The sequence below is a fragment of the Xiphophorus hellerii genome, chromosome 1, assembly GCF_003331165.1.
Source record: "Xiphophorus hellerii strain 12219 chromosome 1, Xiphophorus_hellerii-4.1, whole genome shotgun sequence".
Classification (NCBI taxonomy): Eukaryota; Metazoa; Chordata; class Actinopteri; order Cyprinodontiformes; family Poeciliidae; genus Xiphophorus; species Xiphophorus hellerii.
In genome coordinates this window covers 20,178,467-20,200,042 of record NC_045672.1, presented here as the reverse complement: position 1 = coordinate 20,200,042, position 21,576 = coordinate 20,178,467, and the positions used below count along the sequence as shown (strand labels likewise).

At 36.8% G+C, this 21,576-nt stretch overlaps 1 protein-coding gene across 1 annotated transcript in view; it reads right to left on the bottom strand.

The window, feature by feature from the left end:
• Positions 1-21,576, bottom strand: part of LOC116728437 (metabotropic glutamate receptor 7-like) — a 114,241-nt gene that overhangs the window by 9,179 nt on the left and 83,486 nt on the right. The window contains exons 7-8 of the mRNA XM_032576561.1: positions 18,021-18,160; positions 8,665-9,600 (exon numbers count right to left, since the gene is read on the bottom strand). Coding sequence (XP_032432452.1) covers positions 8,665-9,600; positions 18,021-18,160 — 1,076 coding nt within the window. The remainder of the gene's footprint in view (positions 1-8,664; positions 9,601-18,020; positions 18,161-21,576) is intronic.

The following is a 21,576-nucleotide window of genomic DNA, read 5'->3' as shown; positions in this document are numbered from 1 at the left end:
CACCACCGCGTATTTGCAGAGGCAACATGCTCATTGAATCAGCAAGAGAGGGGGGGAAATGTCACCATTTGCATACAATCTATTTTGGTACATATCATTAATGATAATTTTTTGATCACACTAGTCTCATTTACATGTGTGGCATGCTTTTGTCTTTTAATCTAAAAAAAAAAAAGAAACCTCATCAGATGCCTAACATCAACAAGCCGGTGCAATGAATTTCTCGCGTTTCCTTTCACAGCCTCCCCGCTTGGCTGTATAACAATTTCAGAGCCAGTGATCTGCCTGGTATACCATGCATTTATAACTGTATAAATATCACAGTGCACTCTGTTCTGTTGCTCTTATGCTGAAAGGATGCAATATCTTAGCTTTAAATTGGTTTTACTTATGGTAAAATTTTAGGGTATACACAAGCTATCAAGCAGAGAATAGTCTTGTTTTTGTTTTTTATGCTTGGTAGCAGGTAACCGTGTTAAAAACAAGCAGATATCTTAGAACCTGCACTGCTGACCCTATCAGATCTGAGTTTGTGATCCAACTAAATCCAAACAGTGTGAACAATAAGGGCGTGCTTTCTCTCATTACTCAAGCTAAAATGTCTAAACAGCAGCAAAATAAAAAATAAATAAAAATGTGAGAATATGGGCTTTCACCCTCGTACTGCTACACATGAGCACAGACACACACACCCCGACATGTAAACATACCAGCGCAAATCCTTTTTTCTCACCGTCTCTAATCACAGAGACAGGATTTTTTTTTTTTTTTTTTTAGCGCTCCTTCTGTGAGCTTGACCCAAATTCATAGCCTCCTCTCAGCTACCACTCCAATGTTTAGCTTGTCACAGAACATTCATAATTAATTCCTTTTGCTTTAACATAAATAATTACATGAAGTCATTTTCATGAATCCTCGGCAACACTCTATTTATAGACACCGTAATGATTTATTAAAGTCCTCATCAGGAATCAAACGCCTGCTTTTAAATTTTACATCTCATTGACAAACCAAATGCCAACATTGAGTCGCAACAAAGCGTGCAGCTTCCATCTCTGCAAAAAGCTGATGAGGGTGTTTCTCATAATTAGACCCACCCGGGACCCACGCACTTGCAAAGGCAATTTAGTTCTGTATGGTTTAGTACTATAAATGCACACAGTGATAACGACTTGATTCAGTAAGTGACAATTAGGATGCTCTCTGGCCCGTCAGAGCATGCTTAAATAATGAATCCAGGGGATTTGCAGTCTCCACTCAGCTACCTGGATGTCTCTGGTTGTTTTGGGTGGCCTACTTTTTAAAAACCAGCTCATGTCATGAATAACTCTTGGTGGCTTTTGTACTGCAAAGCCCCGTCACATAGTGCAGACAATGCTTTTTGTGTGAATTGGCTCTCCTGGGTTTGCACCCCCATCTCTGTCTTTTAGGAGCAGTGCTTTAAGGGATTGTGACATATTAACTCCCTGAACACTTGTTGGTGTAGGTCAGTAAAAGTCAAAACAAGCTGAGCAAGTCACCTGAGAGGGATAGTTAACGATTTTTCAAGAGAAGTCCTGATTAAAGGTTGTACAACACGCAGTGAATGTCTTCCTCCCATTAGATAATGCTCTTTGAGTCTTCATTGGTGTAATTTAGATAGAATGGACCCAGAGGCTGAAGTTAATAACTAGTGCAAAAGGGGCCAGACTTATAAAACCTTGAAACTACTCAAAATTTAAGTATCACAAGCCTTAAATTCAGAGTAACTACCTAATAGAAAGGAAAGGCAGTGTAAATATCAATGACCTAGAGTTCACTTAATCCGCTTTAATTTTTTATTTATTTCATGTATTTTTTTGCTTTTTACAAATTAGACAATCATGTTAAAAGAAAACGGTTTGCTTGCTCTCAGGTTTATGTTTGTGCTTCCAGTAGTGGTTTTTGATATGGACAAAAGTCGCCCGGGGCAGGATTTGAAGAAGGACATAATACAATAAAAAGGTGCCTTTTTTCACTCAGTTACACACTGAATGAGTTTTGTATTGCTTTTTTGCAGCTATACACAAGGGCTATAAACTTTTTAAATTTTAACAAGAAAAGGACAGAGATGATGTTTTTATTCTTTGTGGTACCACTTACACCCTCACCCCCAGGGAGATGCTGAATATACTGTTCTTATTTATTTTTGTTATACCGTTTTCTAATTGTTGTAATTGCATAGCTCTTTTATGTTTTTAAATCTCTTCTTGTATTTTACTCTTTTATTTTGTTTTTAATTTTCTGAACAGCACTTTAGTCCACTGTGGTTGTTAAACTGCTTTATAAATACAGTTGGCTGGATCGGATTGGCAGTAGCAGCCTGTGAGGATTTGGCACGCCCTGTGTTGAGAAGGCACCCTCTCTTTGCTGCTTACGTTAGAGGAAGCAGGTTACGTAGCTGTACACGTAGCTGCACGTGTACAGCTACGTGTACACGAGCTGTACAACGTTCGTGTACAGCTACACGAACGTTGGGCTGACGTTCACAGCCCAACGTCAGAGAGTACTTCCCAGATATTGATGATGTTAATCAAACAGAGCTAAAGTTCACAGAACCAGAGGTGTTTCTGTGAGCATTGTTGTCCTGGAACCAGCCAATGAGCAGTGAATGCCTGGCACTAAATTATTTGATCATCATGAGTCATCATCTTTTGCATTGCAAACTTTTAATAACTGTAACATAGTTTTGTGTACACTGATGTCAATATCAGAACATAGTCTGTGATCATTATCCTGTCAATTTACATTGATTGGGAGCTCAACTACAACTCACCTACTACTGAAAAAATATCAGACTTATTTTTTTGTCCTTTAAATGCCTGAAAGATTAAACCTACTACTTTTTCCTCATGTGACTGTATCAAGAGGGAGACAGCAAAGATTTTAAAGTGGTTTATTTTAAGTGTATTATTTATTAGATAAAATTTAAGGACATATGCTAATAATCAAATGGTAGTACATTTGTAATTTTAATTAGTTTAATTTTATTTTTTAATTATATTACCAGTTTAAACTGGTTTATTTGTATATTTTGCAGAAAGGTTATTGGAAAGAAAACTTAAATCAGGCAAAATTGTAGATGGCAGGAAACGGATAATCAGTGATAGTCAATCAAATCCTTGAACATTAAGTTCAAGGACGTTTAATAAAGGAATGCTGATTAAAATACGATGCTTTGGAGAAAACAAAATCCTTTTTAAAACGGATTTTGTACTGGTGCAGCAGAGGAGGAAGCTATCCATCTCTGTGGAAGCAAATGTCCTCCAAAAGCTGACATTCTATTGAAATGAAAATAGTGCAAGATTGCAAAGCTGAGGATTACATCCAAACCAACAACCCTGATAATCAATCAGTTTGATCAAGTGCTATCAGTTTCATGCAGCGTGGGAAGGAAGCACAGCCTCTCTGGGTGGATAATGACTAAATACCTTCTCATGTTGAAATTTACCTCAAAGAGACTACAGCAGCTACCGTTTAATTAAATAACACTTTAGATCTTGAATTTGACTTTCTGAAGGAGGGAGTTTTCCTGATGCAGCACATAAATTAACATTCGCTTTGCAAGACAGCAACATTGCATGGTTGTATACAAGTTGTATCACATAGCAAAACCAACTGATTCACCTGAATGTTTGTGTACCCTCTGACTTTTGCATAAAACATTTTTTTTGTATTCTTAAAACGTCTATCAATAAAATGTTGCTGTCCATTCCACTTTTCAGCTTGACACTAAAAGCTGCAACAAAATTGTGGTGGTCATCACAATTTGAGTTCGCAGCTGTAAAACCCAATGTCACACTCTCCTGTCCTAAATAAATAAATAAGGACCCAGGTTAAAATCAAACCTACAACTTTTCTCTCTCTCCATTACTCTAAACCAGCTTTTGGCTTTTCAGCTCGCAGTTAGCCCAGGGTTTCATGCATAAATCAAGTGACAGACAGGGAAATTTCACACAGAAAGACTGCAAAGCTCTGAAGGAACTGTCAAGTCCTGCTCTTAAGTGCAGTTGTTTGCAGAGAGAATGGGGAATTAGATGATGCACCTCTCATCTCACTGCATGAAAGTAAAAAATATATATATTTTTTTATATATATTCTTCAGAATAGTTAGTACTTTCTAATAATCTTCATCGGCACATTTTGTCTTTGTGAGCCCTTCGTAGCTGAAGAAATACAAACGGTTTCAGGGAAGTATTAAAGTGTTCATGTCAAATTAACTTTATAGAATATAGAATAGAGTTGTTGGAGGTGTTTGTATTTGAGTGGCTCTGTGCTTCAGGGAAAAAATTTTATTATACCACCCGACTCTTCTAAATCCTGTTTTGACACAGTAGCTTTAAAGGCTTGAATGAATATATTTATGCTTATTTTGAGAAGTTTGTTTTAAAGCATGTCAAAAAAGTACAACATAAGTCTAAAGAATGCAGTGGCTCTCACAGTTGAAAACACAGAGTAACTGACTGAGCATAAGTTGGTCCAAAAAGCCCAAAGGCAAGTTATCCATAAGTAAAACTGTTTATGTGTTCTAGAGGCAGGGGTTGAACTCTGTCTTTCATTGGATTGAGTTTCAGACATGGGTCATTGTGAACCAATTTCCAGGCATCATAATTAGACAAATTTTATTTTTAATTTATGTCCTAATTTTGAGAAAAGTCAAGTAAACAGGAGCTTTGCTTACACAAAGAAGTAAAGCTTTCAGAAACAACAGTGTTATAAAAAAATATATTAGTGTACAATTGTGTAGTCCAGTTCTTACTAGTCCATATCTCAAGGTTTTAAGGTTGGCAAATTATAAGGAGTCTAATGTCAAAATGCACGTAAATAATAACATTTTGTGTTTTAAAAAGGTGAAATCTACAACCATTCAGATCAGGTTTGGTCAGAATAAAGGTTTTAGGTTTGAAACTAGAGATGAAAAAAATGATGTTTAAACTCATTTAAGAAAAAGTAAAATTGGACCTATAAGTTCAATGACTATCAGAATCCTAGTAAATACCAATGCCAGCCTGGTTAGCCAGCCAATGTTTAGTCCTGGGGTCTGTAACTCCAGTCTTGAATGGCATTGCTGTGCAACCTTTGGATGCATCGCTGCTTCATCAAACCTGAATCAAATAAATGATTAATGACTCAGATTTTTCAAAGCTTGCTGATATGCTGAGGGGGTAACATCTGTTTCATTCAGGTGCGGTGGAGAAGGGATGCATGCAAAACTTGCAGTATTCTGACAGTGTTTCCAAATTAATTAATTTGTCTGTCAGTCACCATTTCTGTTTTCAAGAGAGAATCCAAAAGGTTTAAATGTGGTAGATAATGCTGCTTTAATCTAATGTTGTGAGTCAGTCTTAAATGTCTGTTTCAGCTTGATCTGTGATAACAGGGAAACTCAAGAAACAATTTCTGTCTTCGTGGTAAGAGTTTGCAAACATAGATAGTGTCAAGATTCAAACACCCACCTTAATACCCAAGACTCCTGTATAAAGACATGCCAAACTGTTACTTCAGAACTGAGAGATGCGCCAAACTCTGAATTTTATGTACACCCGTTAACCTATGTGTTCTTTTGTAAGCGTTTCAAAATATTTCTCTTTGTTTAAAGCTAATGAAGTAATCAAAGCGAGGGGAAAAGTGTGTTAAATATGGACATCAGTATAATATACACAGGAGAAAATTCATAAATACATTTGGTGGTATTAAATGTTTACAAACCTGTTTATGGGTGCTTTCAACAATATACTTATATATTAAAAAACTTATGTTTAAGACAGAAAAAGTACTTTAGTATTCTCAAGACAAGGACTGTTTTTACACAGATTGAATGGAAAAGAAAACATCTAAAAATTAAAAAGTTATAATTTTTATTTTTGAATGAATCATTAAAAGGATACATCATTCAACTGACATGAATTATGAAGCATATTGATTTATAAACACCATTCTGACATTATTACTCCAGTCAAATGTTTTTCTGACAGTTTTGAGAATTACCTCAATGGGTCAGAACCTGCACTGATAAAAGTAAAATAGTTCTCTTTTTCTTTTGAATAACTTTTATGTCTACTAATGTTTGTTGCTGAAGGAAAAATACAATTAAGTCCAAATAAGGTCCAATTTTCTCCCATCTACTGGAATGGATAGGTGTATTTGCTCAATTGTTTATTTGGTGTAATCTGTTTTGTGACTTCAGTGCCGAAGTTAGCCATTTGCATCATGTACAAAATATTCAATAAAACGGAGATCATTGCGATACTTTGTGAATTTACCCCTCTGGTTGGTTGGATCTTTGGTTACAACATAGTGGTTCGGCAATTAGGAGTGGTTGAAAAGTAGGGGCTGTCAGAGGCAGCTGGCATGGTGCGTTTTGGGTTTTATAAATCATTTGATATTAGACAGCCTGGTGTGAATGAGATTACTCATGTCTGAGTGGGTGTTGATTCACATCTGCACATAAAAACACAACACAGGCAAGACACTTACAGAGCAAGGCCACCATCAAATGCACAACATTAATTTGTGCAGGTTTACACACTAACAAATACAGCATCAATCTAATCTATCCTCTAATTGCACTAATTCTTTACTCTCACAATTAAGAAGAGGGCTCATTTGAGAACTTATGAAGCAGAGAATACTTTCTGAACAAAAGACATGTAAAAAAAAAATGCACTTTGAAAACTTTAGCACATACACAATCCCTTAAGACCTCAGTGTGTTTGGCTGTTAACATGTGCAAAGGCGCTTCTCATTATCAGTGGCACTCACTGAAGACATAGCACTCAGAGATACTGTGCTGTGATCAGCGTGTGAAGAAAGAGTTAACTGCATAAAGGGGAAAGATAAACACATTACTGCTTCACTAGTTGCCGTGAGTAACATAATGAACTCCTAATCGCTGCTGAGGGTGTAATTCATCTATGAAATCAGCCGCAAATTGAGATGAGGAAAATCAGTTTCTGATCTATCTCATGCGGGAGCTTAGCAGGAAAGATATTGAGCGATGTGTCTCTCAAAAGGTTAGGAGTAACACCTTCCTATCTGCATTGATATTCTGTCGGTGGAAAACTTCCCTTTGGCTCCGTCATGTAACTACGGGTTTCGCCAAGCGGCACGAGAGTCAAAGCAGATGAATGCATCTGTATGCTGCTCAGCCACAGCCCAGATAAGCAGCGACTAACACAGAAGGTCAGAATGTCATCCTCTCAATCAACTCCAGCAGCACACTATGTCAAATGCTTTGTTGAGTGCAGTTGTCAAAAGACGGACTGTGTTCACCCTCCCAGCTCCACCCCCATTCTCCACATTTTCCTTCTCCTCCAGGTCCTCATCATCCTCCTCTTCCACCTCCATTTGCCTGTCTGCCTCTCCAGATGAAAGCAATAATAGTATATCCTGAGCCTTGGGCCTAAGCAGTAGGCTAATGGCACCTCAGGCGCTTCAAGAATTTGGTGCTTGACATCCTCTCCTCCACCACATTCACAGACCTCCTTCGCACAGTCGAGAATCAAGTGTGGGTTGCTGCACCGGTCAGAGCAGTCATCATCCATGTAGATTCTACAGTGTCCCACAAAGGATCTATATGACTGAACCTTTTTCACACTTTGTCACATGACAATTGTGTAAAACAAAGAAATGCACACATTGTACATTGGAAGAAAGAAGAAAAATTATGCATGTTTTGTCAAATTTCTTTGTAAATAAAATGTGATGTGTTTATTGGATTTGTATCCAGTCACCGTGAGCTAATACTTAGTAAAACATCTAAAATTTGAACGTCTAAAAAGCTTTACTTTTTGGCCATTCTTCTTTCACAAAATTCAAGCTTGAGCAGATTAGATGGACAGTGTCTATGAACATCAATTATCAGATTTAACATTGGTCTAGGTCATTCTGTCACTAAAATATTTAGCACTCTGAAAACCCACAGTTGTTGTTGGGTTTTTTTGTAAATATGTAATTATAAGAACTTAGCTTTAATTATTTTTGTTCTGTTAGTGGAGCCAAATTAAAATGCAAACTTTATTTTATTATATTTGTTTACATTTTCTTAGGTTTAAACAAAACATTTAGAAAAATTTAGGTGGAAAATATGTATTTTAGAATAATCAATACATCAAAACATTAGTCACTAGATCAATAAAAAAAATATCATTAATGGGAATTCTAATATTTTTTTAGGCTTTCTTTACACAAGTTAACATCCAAATCATAAAGCTCAGATTTGTTGAGTGAATAATTTACAATTTATCCCCTTAACAGATTCTTTAGTCTGAGCATATCATTTTAAATCATATTTTTACTATACTTTTGTATTCCTACAGCTGTGTGGAATGTGTGTGTGTGACACACTGCAGATTTTTTTTTAAGCTTTCTTTCACTTCACACTTGTGCGCTAAAATACATTAAAGTGTGACTGCTCTGCAACAAGATGTGAAAAGGTTGAAACAGTATTAATGTTTCTGCGAGGCAACTGTAAATGTGTATTTGTGTGTTTTCAGGTTGTTTCATCTTGTGCATGCTCATATGTTTGGACACAACATAACAAGTCCTGTCAGAAATCAAAAGAACAATTGTGAAAGAAAGAAGGGAGAGCTACAAAGGGACGGGTGGTGACAGAGTGAGAAAGCACATCAGAAAGAAATGACTTACCTTCTCCGCTGACTGGGCTGTGCCAAAGAAAATTGGGATGAAAGCCAGCCATACTATGCAAGTAGTGTACATGGTGAAGCCGATGGGTTTGGCTTCATTGAAGTCTTCTGGTACATCTCTGGTCTTGATAGCGTAGATGGTGCAGGTGACCATCAACAAGATGCTGTAGCCTAAAGAGCAGATTATTTGCAGGTCTGTGATGTCACACTTAAGGACTCCTCGAGCCAGCATGGGGTTTATCGTCTTTTGCTCGTCGTAGTCAACAATTGTGTTCGGCGGATCAACGGCAAACCACACCAGAACCCCTAGAAGCTGCACAGAGATGAGGCTGGAGGTGATGGCGATCTGTGAGGTTGGGCTGATGAAGCGAGGGGCTGTGACTGTCTGCTTGCCCTGCTCAAAGATCCGATAGATCCGGTTGGTCTTGGTGAGGAGGGCCGCGTAGCTGATGCACATGCCAAGGCCCAGGAAGATCCTCCTGAAGGCGCATACAGCTACATCAGGCTTGGCGATCATGAGGAAGGTGATGATGTAACAGAGGAAGATGCCAGTTAGCAGCACGTAGCTCAGTTCTCTGCCAGATGCCCGCACTATGGGGGTGTCATTGTAGCGCACAAATGTCGCCATCACAAAGATGGTGGCGATGATTCCAAGCATGGCCAGAAAGACGGGGATTATTGCCCAAGGAGAGTGCCACTCCAGCTTTATGATGGGGATGGGCTGGCACGCTGTTCTGTTGGAATTGGGTCTCATGTAGTACGCGCATAATCTGCAGGAGGTCTCGTCATACTGGTACTGGTAGCCATCACATAGCTCACAGATCCAGCAGCATGGCATGCCCTTCACTTTCTTCTTCCTCTCCCCGGTTTTGCAAGGCAAACTGCACACAGAGTTGGGCACCTCCTGCTCCCCATCTGGCCACTGAAGCTCCTCCAGCTGGGAGAGATGTGACACAGGATGAGGAGTTAGTGACTGTGAGATATGCAAGAGATTGAAAAAGGTATCTAAAACTTTCAGGACACATGGCATCGATATGCCGCTCAAACACATCACATTAACCTCCCACTGCTAAAAGAAAGGATTAATACAGTACAAGATCTCTCCTGCCAATTTATTCAGGGGATTGCCTTTCCTAATACTTGAAAGTAATTGAAATCACCATAGCAACAGAGAATACCTTTGTTCAGCGAAGTAAAAATAAATGTGAAATGCAAAAGACATTAGGCTTTAATACAAGACCCGGTGAGGTATGAAATACGTGATGAGGAGGAAGGAGAATGGGATTTGGTTTTGTAAAATGCAACCGTTCAACTATACCCCATTTCTATTCAGAATCTTGTCATGAAAAGGAAAAGTGCAGGATACATTAGCAGCAAACACTGTTAGAATGTCATAAACACAAAGGCCTTGAGGTGTTTTATGATTTAAGATTACGTTGTAGTTGGAACATACAAGTCAAACTAAAAAGCAACAGAGGTGGATTTACATATTTTGCAAAGGCATTAAAAAATTTATACCACTCTGAGCAGATCTTTTGATTTATTTTGAAAGTGCTCTGAACTTTGGCTTTAAAAGCACCAGGAGGATAAAAGCTTCTCTAACTTAGCTTCACATCAAATCAGAACATCAACAGAATTAAGCAAAAATCTAACATCAACACTAAGAGATATGATACTAAAATAAATTGCTTGATCTCCAACAGACTGGGGACCTGCTTACATTTGACACCAACATGGGTTTTGTGAAACATGACTGATATAACATTTTTAACTGAAAGTGTCACAAATACTCCAGATCCCTTCATGATCGGTACAACCATGATTTTCAATACTGTGGTACAAGCCAGTGGTACTTAGGCTGCCTTTAGAGGTTACTCACAAGAAATTCTGGCATCAGTTATTAGCTAGATAAATGAGAAGAAATTAACTATGTTGTGAAGCTAAAAGCGAGCAATAGCACAAACAATGAGTCATTGTAGCACATTGATCTTTGCTTCTGCAGAAATTTCTTGAAAGAGAAGTGCAGTAATTAACATAAAAAACTCTCTCCAGCTAAACAAAAGCTGATGACAGAGAATAAGGAACAAGTGCTGCTGACTTCAGCCAAACTCATATTAGCATAACAGTGTATTTATCCGACTTTTTGATACTATTCAAACACTATCACCACATGTTCACAGAATGAAGTTATCTGAAAAATTGAATGAGATAAAAATCATTGATCTAGTCTCTATTTTCTTTTTCAATGAACGACAGTCACAGTGAGTAATAAATCTGACATTTTGCTTCTAGAAATTTCAACTTTACACAGCCTTTTATTCCAGGTTTTTACAACTCCTTTTGGTTTTAATTACATAACACACACAGCAAATGTCCAAGTTGGATTGCACCACAGTTTTAAAACTCCTGCTGATACAGTGATATTGTTACTGTTCTTATGCACCAAGATTGTTCTCGTGCTGCATTTGATTTATCTCAGACGTTGGAGGTTGATGCTGTCAATGAAGTCACACTAAATGAGAGCTTTATGAATGAATGAAGGAATGAATGAATGAATGAGTTAACAAATGAATGAATGCTTTTTTGAACATATGAACCACAAATGTCCACAAACATAAGTGAACAAATAAAATAAAACCAACCGGTTGATGTAATGAAGACACCATGTGTGTCTATCTGCACACGGATGTAGTACTGTCAGAAGAGGAGAAGGTGAATGCCTATTAAATTCAACACTTATTTGAATAATCTATTAATGCCGTAAAATAGAAACTCCACAATTCATAAGTAGAGTTCCAGTTCAGAAATCAACACTAAATGTGTAGCAGTGATTGCTAAAAAAATTTAGCTACATTTGCCAAACTGGTGGCTGTGGGAGAGTCTTGGGTAGTACATTTTTGAAACACATAGGACCATGTACACACATGCTGCAGATTTGTATCTATTTAGTAATAGGGATTGTAATAACCGCTAGCATTTATTTTACACTATACTTTAAACATCATAGATAAGAATTTTATACATACAACAAATTACATATGCTGTTGCTATGGTTACAGTTTCTAAAGAGGACCGTGGCATATGCCTGACAGAAATGATTCTGATCATGATGATTATTGTTAGAGCTTTGAGGCCAACTCTAGGAAATTAGAAGGCTACTGTACTGCTGATTTCAGTGTCTTGTTTGACTAAAACTTTATAGTACCTTCCTACAGTTTAAACTTTAATCTGATGTAAGTATTTAATGCTAATAAAATTAACTTGAGGTCACACTTATATTTTATGAGTATTGCTACAATGATCTGTTTAAATATTTGGAAAACAAAATGTGATTTCTTTGCAAAATGCAAAACATTTTCGACTATGAGGTTTGGACATTCTGCTCTGAGAAATAATAAACCATCTCAGACTAGGTCACCCCATTAATCCCTCCTGTTGAGAAAGTTTTATGTGGATGATATTTTTAATGAATGAAAGAATTAGCTTAAATTAGTCATACAAATTTATTGTGTTTTAATCATTTATTTTTCTGTCAATCTTTGACCTTTATGTGATAAGTCACCCACTTGTATGACGTGTTTCCTTTTGCAACACTTCCAAATAGCACACATCAGTAATGTTAAATCTACAATGATTTGCTGTTTTTAGGACATGCCAAATTACTTTTGCTGTGATATCAGTGTCCTGCTCACTTTTTTTATTTTCATATTTTAAACCCGACTGTCTGGGAAAGTAATTTCAATGTTCTATGAGTGCCCATCAGTTTTGACAGATAATTATTAGTTAATTCAACCAGAAAGTAGGTCATACTATCAGCTTTGCTTTGAGTTCACAGCATCTGGTACGTTAAGGTGAGGGAAGGGTCTACATTGTGCAGAGTGATATTAAATACTGTTTTTATTGCTGCAATATTTAAGTTCTGGTGAGTGTGTAGCACTGGCACATACAGTCTGTGAGATATACTGTACATGGCTTTTTGTGAAAGTAGCAATGTTCATTCTGCAAAATTTGTAATCATGTCCAGAAAACTCACAGCAGCTCAGGTTATTATCAAATTGAGCATGCTACAGTGTTTTGTCCATAGTGTGATGGATACATTCTTTTTTTACTTTAAAAAGTTTGAGCACCGCAGACATGAATATTATTGAGATATGAATTGGTTTCCTGGAGCACACTGATTGACTACCTACTTAACTGATGCTCAGTAAATGGGATTATAAGACACATACAAAGGAGGCACTTCTATGGCTTAAATTTAACTGCACAACAACACAAGAAAACAAACCTGTAGCTTTAGCAAAAAAAAAAAAAAAACTTAAAATGTCTTCCCTCAAGTCCTGGGTTAACTTAATATTCCTTTCACATTACTTGGATAATTGAAAATAGCAAATCTTTGGTCCTCAAAGTTGCATTTCAGCAGAATTATAATTAAAAAAAACTAAATGACTAGAATTAACAAGGCATCCTTATCTTTGGTTTGAAAACAAGTAGGTTCAACATGTCAGACTTTTCATTACTTCTATGCAAGTGGTAGTATTTAGTCCAGTTTTTAATCAAATAGTTATCTTCATCATGAAAATAATAAGAAATGAAAATAAAATTCACACTTCAAGGATATGCACAAACAATTTCTGTGAGAGAGAACATAAGATTACATTCTTCGGCTTGCCTGTCACCTTGATGTTGGTACACCTGAATTGCCTCGCTGAGGGAACATACAGGTTATTTCTATTATATTCTAATTTGAACAATAACAATTCATATTCTTTCAGCACAATGCCAGAAAAAAGTATGTAAATAACACTTTGTCAAACTATAAAAAAAAATCTGCTCTCAAACAATTTAAGGAATGCACAGTCAAAAGGGAAAAGATTGACTGAGTTTTAAATCTTCCTGAAATAATTTACTCAGCTTTCTGACACTTACGATGTCAGAATTTAAGAAGGGCTCAAAATCCTTGCTGCCTATCACCGTTTCATAAATTATTTAAAAAGCAGGAGGGCAATATTTAAAAACGGTCTGATAGTACAATGAAAAAATGTAAGTATAAATTTATATTTACATCAGTTCTTTCCCTTTTCAGACCTCTACTAAACAAAAGGTCAGCTTCTTCATAATTGTAGTGACACAACTGAAAAGAATATGAATAGGGATCTTAGACATTCAGACAGTAAGGCAAAGATTTTAAGTGACATTATAGTTTCACTAACTGCTTCATGAGATCTTTCTTTGGTTGTGGTTTTTTTTTTTTATAAAATAATAGTTGTTTGTGTTTTCTATGATAATTTTAATCCTTCCACAATCTGTACCTGTAAAAAAATCCTTTTTGTACCAATGCACTTAACTACGGTGTATCTTTGTTATTAAGTGTTCAAAAGAATTCTGGAGATTAATGATCAAAAAATGTTACAATCTAATCTCATTTCTTCTAGACTGAGGCCATGTTTTTCAACCAGAAGCAGGTGGATTGCTCCTTCTGGACCATCACTCAGTCTCTGCCTCAAGTGAGGCATAGAGCCAGAGATGGATAAATGGTTTGGTGTCTTGTTTGCTGTATCATGAACAGCTTAGTAAATGATGAAAAATTAAATCGCTGGTTCTCAAAGCGGGTCCAAGTTGAAACTTGGTTCAAAAATATTCTGTGGCTTATTTCTATACTGTTTCCTCTAAGTTGAAATAGCACACATTACTCAATGGAAACACTGACTCTTACATCGCTTCATATAAGTTATATCTGAACCTGGGGTTACAGTTTTTGCTCCCTCTTCCATCCCATAGATTTTAGAACTGGATAGGACCTTGTATTTTTAGCTGTATTGCCCCCAAGATGGAGCCACTAGAGGAGCTACTGCTGCTTTTAACGCTTTCCTTTTTTGTTAAAAAAAAGAAAAGATTTCTCACCCTGAGACAGTTTTGATAGAGGTTTGCTCCCATTAAAAGATAGTCTTTTCTTTCCACTTTCCCTTTATGCTTGCCGAATATGAGGGAATTTTGCAAATTCAGTCCCTCCTTGCAATTGGCTGGATTGTCTTAAATAAATTTACTTTTTTACAAATTCTCATGCGGTATGATTAGAATCGAGTTGGAATATATGTGGTTGACTTTGAATCGATTCATTTGGCTGGATTGATAATGATCTCTAATATTATATTACTTTGTTAAAAGACCTGAACAAACAAACTTTTAGCACTGACTGAAGTAGTTGTTTTGGAAGTCCAAGGATTTTCCCACTCATGCTTGAGCTGCTAATTTGGTTATAATTTCAATGTTACCATGAACAACACAAATGCTTGGTTTGTGCAGAGGTATAAATTGAACTAATGGCGGTTAATATGAAGATGTGTTCATTTATTTTTAATTACTTGCTGATTAAAATTCAAAATTAGTTCTGTAATGTGTCACAAAATCATTGACTGAACAGCTCCAGAGCAAACTAACCTATTAATATAGAAAAAAACTTACAAAATAAAAAGTCAAACAATTCAATATGAATAAGAATATCCAGGTTGAAGTGCTTTGCTATCGTCAGATATCACTGACTGAATTTGAACATGGATTTTGTTATATAATAAATGGGAAAAAAATGTTTTAAACATCACTGACATTTTAATTGAACTTGATTTAAGACATAAACACACAGCATGGGGTAATTAATTTCCACCACCTGTTGTTGAACTCAAAGTGCCTTTAAAATAAATATTATCAGGTGAAGCAGACACAACAGGGGCATTCATCGTAGGATAAAACATATGTATAGGTAGACAACAGAATGCCTCCTCCATATGTAGCCAGTGATTACAGTTACTGACCTACACCTAGGCAGCACTTACACACACACTCACATCTGCAGTCTGTCTGTGATATGTGTCTGTGTGACAAATGTATTATTTCTGAGCTGTCAGAATAGATTATCATCTGTCATTTATCAAGGGCTATGAAGGTGCCATTTGTTATTTGGACGATGAATGGTGGTGTGTGGGAAAACCTCCTGAACGCACACAATGTGGAAACAGTAATGAGACCAGTAGCTCTGTTGCCATGGAGGCCAGAAACAAGGTTTTTTGACACCTTGAACTGGTAGTTTTCTTTTGGGTTTTGCTTCATCATTACTGCAGATAATTTGAGTTTTTCCATGAGCAAAAACAGGACTATCCTGACCTCTGAACTCTGAACTCAATGATTGGTCATGTTGCAGAGACGACATGTTTATGATATATGTCTTGTAATTAAATATTTTTTAACAGAATTTAAATTAAATATATGAAATTGCAATTTTTCAAATTACAAAACAAATTTTTAAATAATACAAAAATAATATGCCATAATATGAAAAAAAAATATCTATTTTTAATTAATTATTTTTTTTTATTAATGGGAGAAATAAAATTCCATCCAAACCAACGTCGCTATATATCATGAAGTTATTGCCCTCCCTTGGTAAGCCATTCAATTTAAGGTCAAAAAAGAGCTCAGAAAACAAAACTTGTTGCAGAGTGGCCTGGTCAAATCTGGACTTAAATCTGATTTAGATATTTTACTATAACTTTCAGCTTCAGCAAGCTGTCCATGCTAAAAAAAAAAAAAAAGTGCTCCATTTGCAAAGACGAGTGGATGAAAATGTGCTTTGGTGATAACACCCTGTAGAGGTATTATACCACACACAGGTGGTGACGTCACTTAATGCATTTTGGGGGTAGTTGCTTTTTACATACAGCCAAGGTGGCTTGGATTGCTTCTTTTCCTTGACAAAGTTATCATTTGGAAAACTGATATTTCTAACTTTCTCTTTATCTAAGATTCGAATGTTTGATGAGTTGAATATGGTGGCCGAAAGCCACAAAATGACGCTTACTACAGCTTTTTCCTCTGTGACTGCAGCATTTTTCATTTTCATTTGATTTGTTGATTATTGCTATTTCTGTCATTGCAGCTTTTTATGTTTGCAATGTTTTTCTGTTGCATTTCTTATTTTGTGTTAGTATGTTTTGGAGTTCATCATTCATATTTTCCTTTTTCTGTAGGTTTACATTTGCCGGCCACCATCCCTTAAACATTTAATAAGAAAGAAAAAAAAACATAAGAACATATTTATTTCTTGTTGGCTATTAAGATAAACTGTCAAATTTAAAAATCTTAAAATCATTTTCTTTGAACTGAAACAAATCTACTTGTGTATTCAAGTCAGAAATGAATGACTGAAAATGGACTTTGTTGTTGTGACAGCAACCCATTTGAGTTTAATTCCAAACTTTAAATTTTAAAAAGCATCTTATTTCCAGCTCTAAACATGAATCTATACAATGGTATGTTTATTGGTTAAATAAATGTATTCTGTATTTTAATATCTTCAATACCTTCAAGGTTTTTGAGTTTATATACATAAAAATATGTTTTTTTTCCTGAGCTTCCAAACAATTTTACCCTAGCAGTGTAATTTCATCTGCCAGAATGCAATCAGAGAACCCTGCTATGAGCCGTAAAGTCTGAAGGAAGTTAATGAGCTGCACAAGCAGCATAGAAGGTGTGTGCAGTATTTTAGGTTTCAATTTCAAACAACATCAACATCTTCAGTAACTCTCCTGCCTAAAAAAACTGTACGTATAGCGCATGGACTGACATCTTTGTTGAAAATAGGCCCTTTCTTTTCCCTTACTCTTTTGCAGTCAGTTTTTGACAGATGCAGTGAAAGTATAATGAAACCCTCCTCTCACTGTTACCTTACTTCTACTTTTTAAAGTCAATCGCTGTTATCAAGGTCCTGCTGAAGTCTTTGCCAAAGATTCCTTTTCTTGGTCAAAACACATCAGAACTTTTATATAACATGCTGAATGTAACCAGCGGAAATCCTTTTATCCCTTTTCACACATTAATTTTGAAATGGCCAAGTTTCACATCGTGTTTCTTTCCCCTCTTCCTTTTTTTTCTCTTAAAAGCTGAAGATAACATTAAAAATTAAATTATGCATGGAAACATTTTCTTTAAAGTCTGGCCTCTGTAGGACCTGGCCTTTGGCACATTTCAAGACAACACATAAACCAAAACATTTCTGTTAATATTTCTGGGTTCATATGTCAAGAAAACAACAGCAGCTAAAATTACATCACCGAAACATTTATCTGCTGGGTAAATTTATTCAAATAGGTTGGAGAATGTCTTTCTCTCTTATTGGATTGCTCATTTTCTGCATCTAAGAACACACAGACTACAAATAAAGTTGGAAATATAAATAGTGTACGCATATTGTCAAACTGAATGCTTCAGTTTTTTACATGAGCAGCCTATGTGTCTTGATTAAGCAGAAACATTAGAAACTATTTGTCAGTCTCCTGCTTTATGAGCCTCTGTGAATCACCATACCCTGAGTTGAAGGATGTCCGCCCACTGTCCCACCACCTTGTACTCTGGGCCCGAGGAGTTGGTCACCTGGAACTGGAACAGGTCATAACGTCCTGGAGCATCGCCATTCTTGTTAAACACAACAGATGTGCCGGCACTACCTGCACAGGGCAAGAAAAGGGAATGGAGCAAAATAAACTAAATGAAAAAGAAAATCACATGCAGAGGTCAGAGGAAGCAGTATTTCTTCTCACTGCACATAAGATGCTTTAATCTTTTGATTTAAACTACAAAGTGACCTCAAAGGAGGTTTGTTCCTGCTGCACAACGACTGCTGAAAAATAAGTTGTCACATTCATGCCATGGTTAAATAATGCATGTTTCCAGCTCTGCACATTCTGCGCCTTCTCCATGTTTGGCACCTTTTATTAGATTTGTAAAAGACCTTAAAATAAATTCATCTTTACTTCAGTGGCATACAAAATTAAAGCTTGGATTCGCATACACTTATTCTACATGAAAAACCCTTGCAGCTCTGAGATTCATTCAACATTTGTTTGGTATGAAATATCATGGGCCATCAGATGTTAAAGCTACTTTAGTGGTTTTGTGTTTTCCACTAAGCAGAAATCTGTGTATGTTTGTCTTCAGCTCCAAAGAAGGTCATGACTTTTGAGATTTATTCATGCATCTTGGATTTTTTTAAACAAAATATTTGTATTGTCACTAAAGTCTTGTGGTTGGAGTTTGATGTAATGTCAAGCAAACCACAAAGACTGGGTGGCTTTCTGAAAATGTTTAAATTTTCGTATGTCTAGTGATAAGACGGATTTTTGCTGAATAGCTGAAAGTATAAATCTCTCAAAAAACACTTTGTGAAGTTAAATTGTTGTTGTAGTACAGTAAGTAGTCAAACTTACTGTACATTACAGTGCTTTAAAAATAAAGCACAATAAAGAAATGCAGTATTGGAATCCGCATTTCTTTTTACTGAAGTTGGTTTCGTCTAATATTAAAACGTTTTTGATAATCAGAAACAAACTGAAAAAGGAGGGTTACAGATGTATAAATGCCCTTGATACAAATGTATTGATTTTCTCTTTTTTATAATCTCTACTGTAATCTTATAGCTTATTGTTTTAAACACCAGTGTAGCATGAAAAAATAAATACACCACAATTTCATAACTTCACAGAGCAGTGACTTATGCTGAAACTGTTATGAAATTCTGGTCTATTTGTTTATTTATTTATTTTTTGAGTGTTTTAGTATGTATTTTGACATGTACCCCAATTTTAGGTATAATAAAAGCAAAACTCTACTGTTTAAAAGCATTGCATTTCAGTCTGCATTTTAGTCTGTGGTCAACAACAGGAGATGTTGGGAGGGTAAACAGGTCAGCCAAAGCATCATATGGTCCCCATCTGTTCCCCATCTTGTGTGCACCGGCTTTCTCTCCAGCCCAGTCCAGAATATTTCATTAATTAGTTTAGTGAGGACTGTGGAAAACCTAACAGGTTCTGTATGTTAAAAAAATGTTTTTTTATTTCATTTCTCAGCCAAACCAAACTACTCAGTCCTTGTATATGTCGTGGCATATGCACATTACGCCATTATACAAGTCTCGTGAGAGTGCATGAGGTAACATGCCATGCGAGTGACGTCATTCAACATAACATTTTTCGTAATGGCATAAGCATAAAAATGTCTGTGCTTTCTTTTATCCATGAGCTCTGCATTGCTGATAAGGTCATTCTATTTGTTTCACAATGCAGTGTGAAAATGAAAAAAAAAAGTCTGTTCACCTTGGCACACAGATACAAACAGAGCAACCATCTTTTAAGTGGGACAGGGTAGTCTAATGACTCTTGGCAGGGGAATTAGGCACTTTTAATAGCTCTGGCTATAAAAAAGTGTAGAGAATGGACCACAAGCATATGTTCAAAACACTTTGGGAACACAGGGTGTTATCTGAAGAGCAGATTGTTTGGCTTTTGGACAGAAGGTTAATGCACCTTACCCTTCATTTTTAGACTTTTTTTTTTTTTTTTTTAGCTCAAGGACATTTGACCACTAAATATTCAACAACAATTTCAGGGCTAAAGTCTACTGTAATCTGCGAGAGGCAGAGATAGCATGAGGTAAAGACAGCAAAATAAGATGCCAACCAAAATGTCACAACAAATTACCACCACTCATAATTTAGTTGTCACACCTCCACCCAAATTTGAAATTGTAACATTGAGAGGTTATTTCCATGTTGACACAGAGCCACCAATCAGTAAATGCCTCTGGTTATGTAAGGTGACAGCACATTCTGTATGTTCCATGTCAGCATTATAGTTACAGCGCCGTCTGACCCTGCTCCTTAAGGTGGATCACTAATTTGTGAGTTTCAATTTGTCAGCACAGAAAATGAATCTGGACTGAACTTACGATACCTGTTCTGAATGCTGCTGATATGAAAGCCAAGCTAAAGCTCTGTGGGTGGCAGTCACATTCCTGTCACTTCGGCTTCCAGCATGTAGACAGAAAACTTGTTGACACGGTGTATAAAGATGTTGACAAAGTATTGACTTCTGTGAGAAAAAGCGGTGCCAGGGTTGCCATTCTTACTCCTTGCCTCAGCACTATTCTACATTGAGCTCAGAACAGCTCTGTCACTCAGCCGAGCGTCACGGATGATTGGACGCCGGGTGCTCCTCAGGTTTAGAGCAAATAATTAAGTAGTGTTTCTGTGGGTGCACATGAGAAAAAAAAAACTACCAGAAATTCATTTCTTTTCTTTTATTAGCTGATAGTTTCAGGGGAACAAAATGGTCTTTGCAGACTTCTTAGCAAAAGCTCCGTCTAAGATGAAAGATTTATGCATTTGAATGTGGCTGTGAACTAAGACATGACAAAAGTGCACTGCTGCTGAGCTGTGCAAAGCAGCGTGGGTGGACCAGGGATCCACTGCTGTGTTTTTCTCGCATCATTATTCTTTCCTGTTTTTTTTTTTTGTTTCTCTGCCTCTCACTTCTCAGCTCTGTGACTCCAGCACAGTGGGGAGATTAGCTAAGGAGGTTTACACTCCTTCGCTCTCAAATATACATTAGCAGGGGCACATACACAAGATAATTCACATGGTTCCCGTCTAAATGCAATAAGGGGCACTGAGAGATGCCTGATGGAGCACCAGCGGAGTAAAAAGGTTTGAGTTAGAACATCGAGACAGGAAGAGAGCTGCAGGAAAGCTTATTTTTGGCTGAGGTGAAATGAGTGTGTCGCTGTGACGCTTATGTAAATGTTTTCAGGGAAAACCAGAGAAGTCAGCCAAGTCCAGATTGTTTCTGACACCGGACAGTTGACTCTGAAACCAGTGCATGAATCTGCACTTAGGGTCTCCAACAAATATCGTCCTGAATGCAGGCAACTGCCTACGTTCAGTTTGCTTGGTTCCACCTTAAAATAGGTCTTCTCGCCTGCTGGAACTCTGCACTGCTGCCATAGCGACCATGGTAGAGAAAGGCAAGCAGCTTGTTGGGCTTCAGTTCAAGTTTTTTTTATGACTGTTTGTACGAATTAGCCAGACACA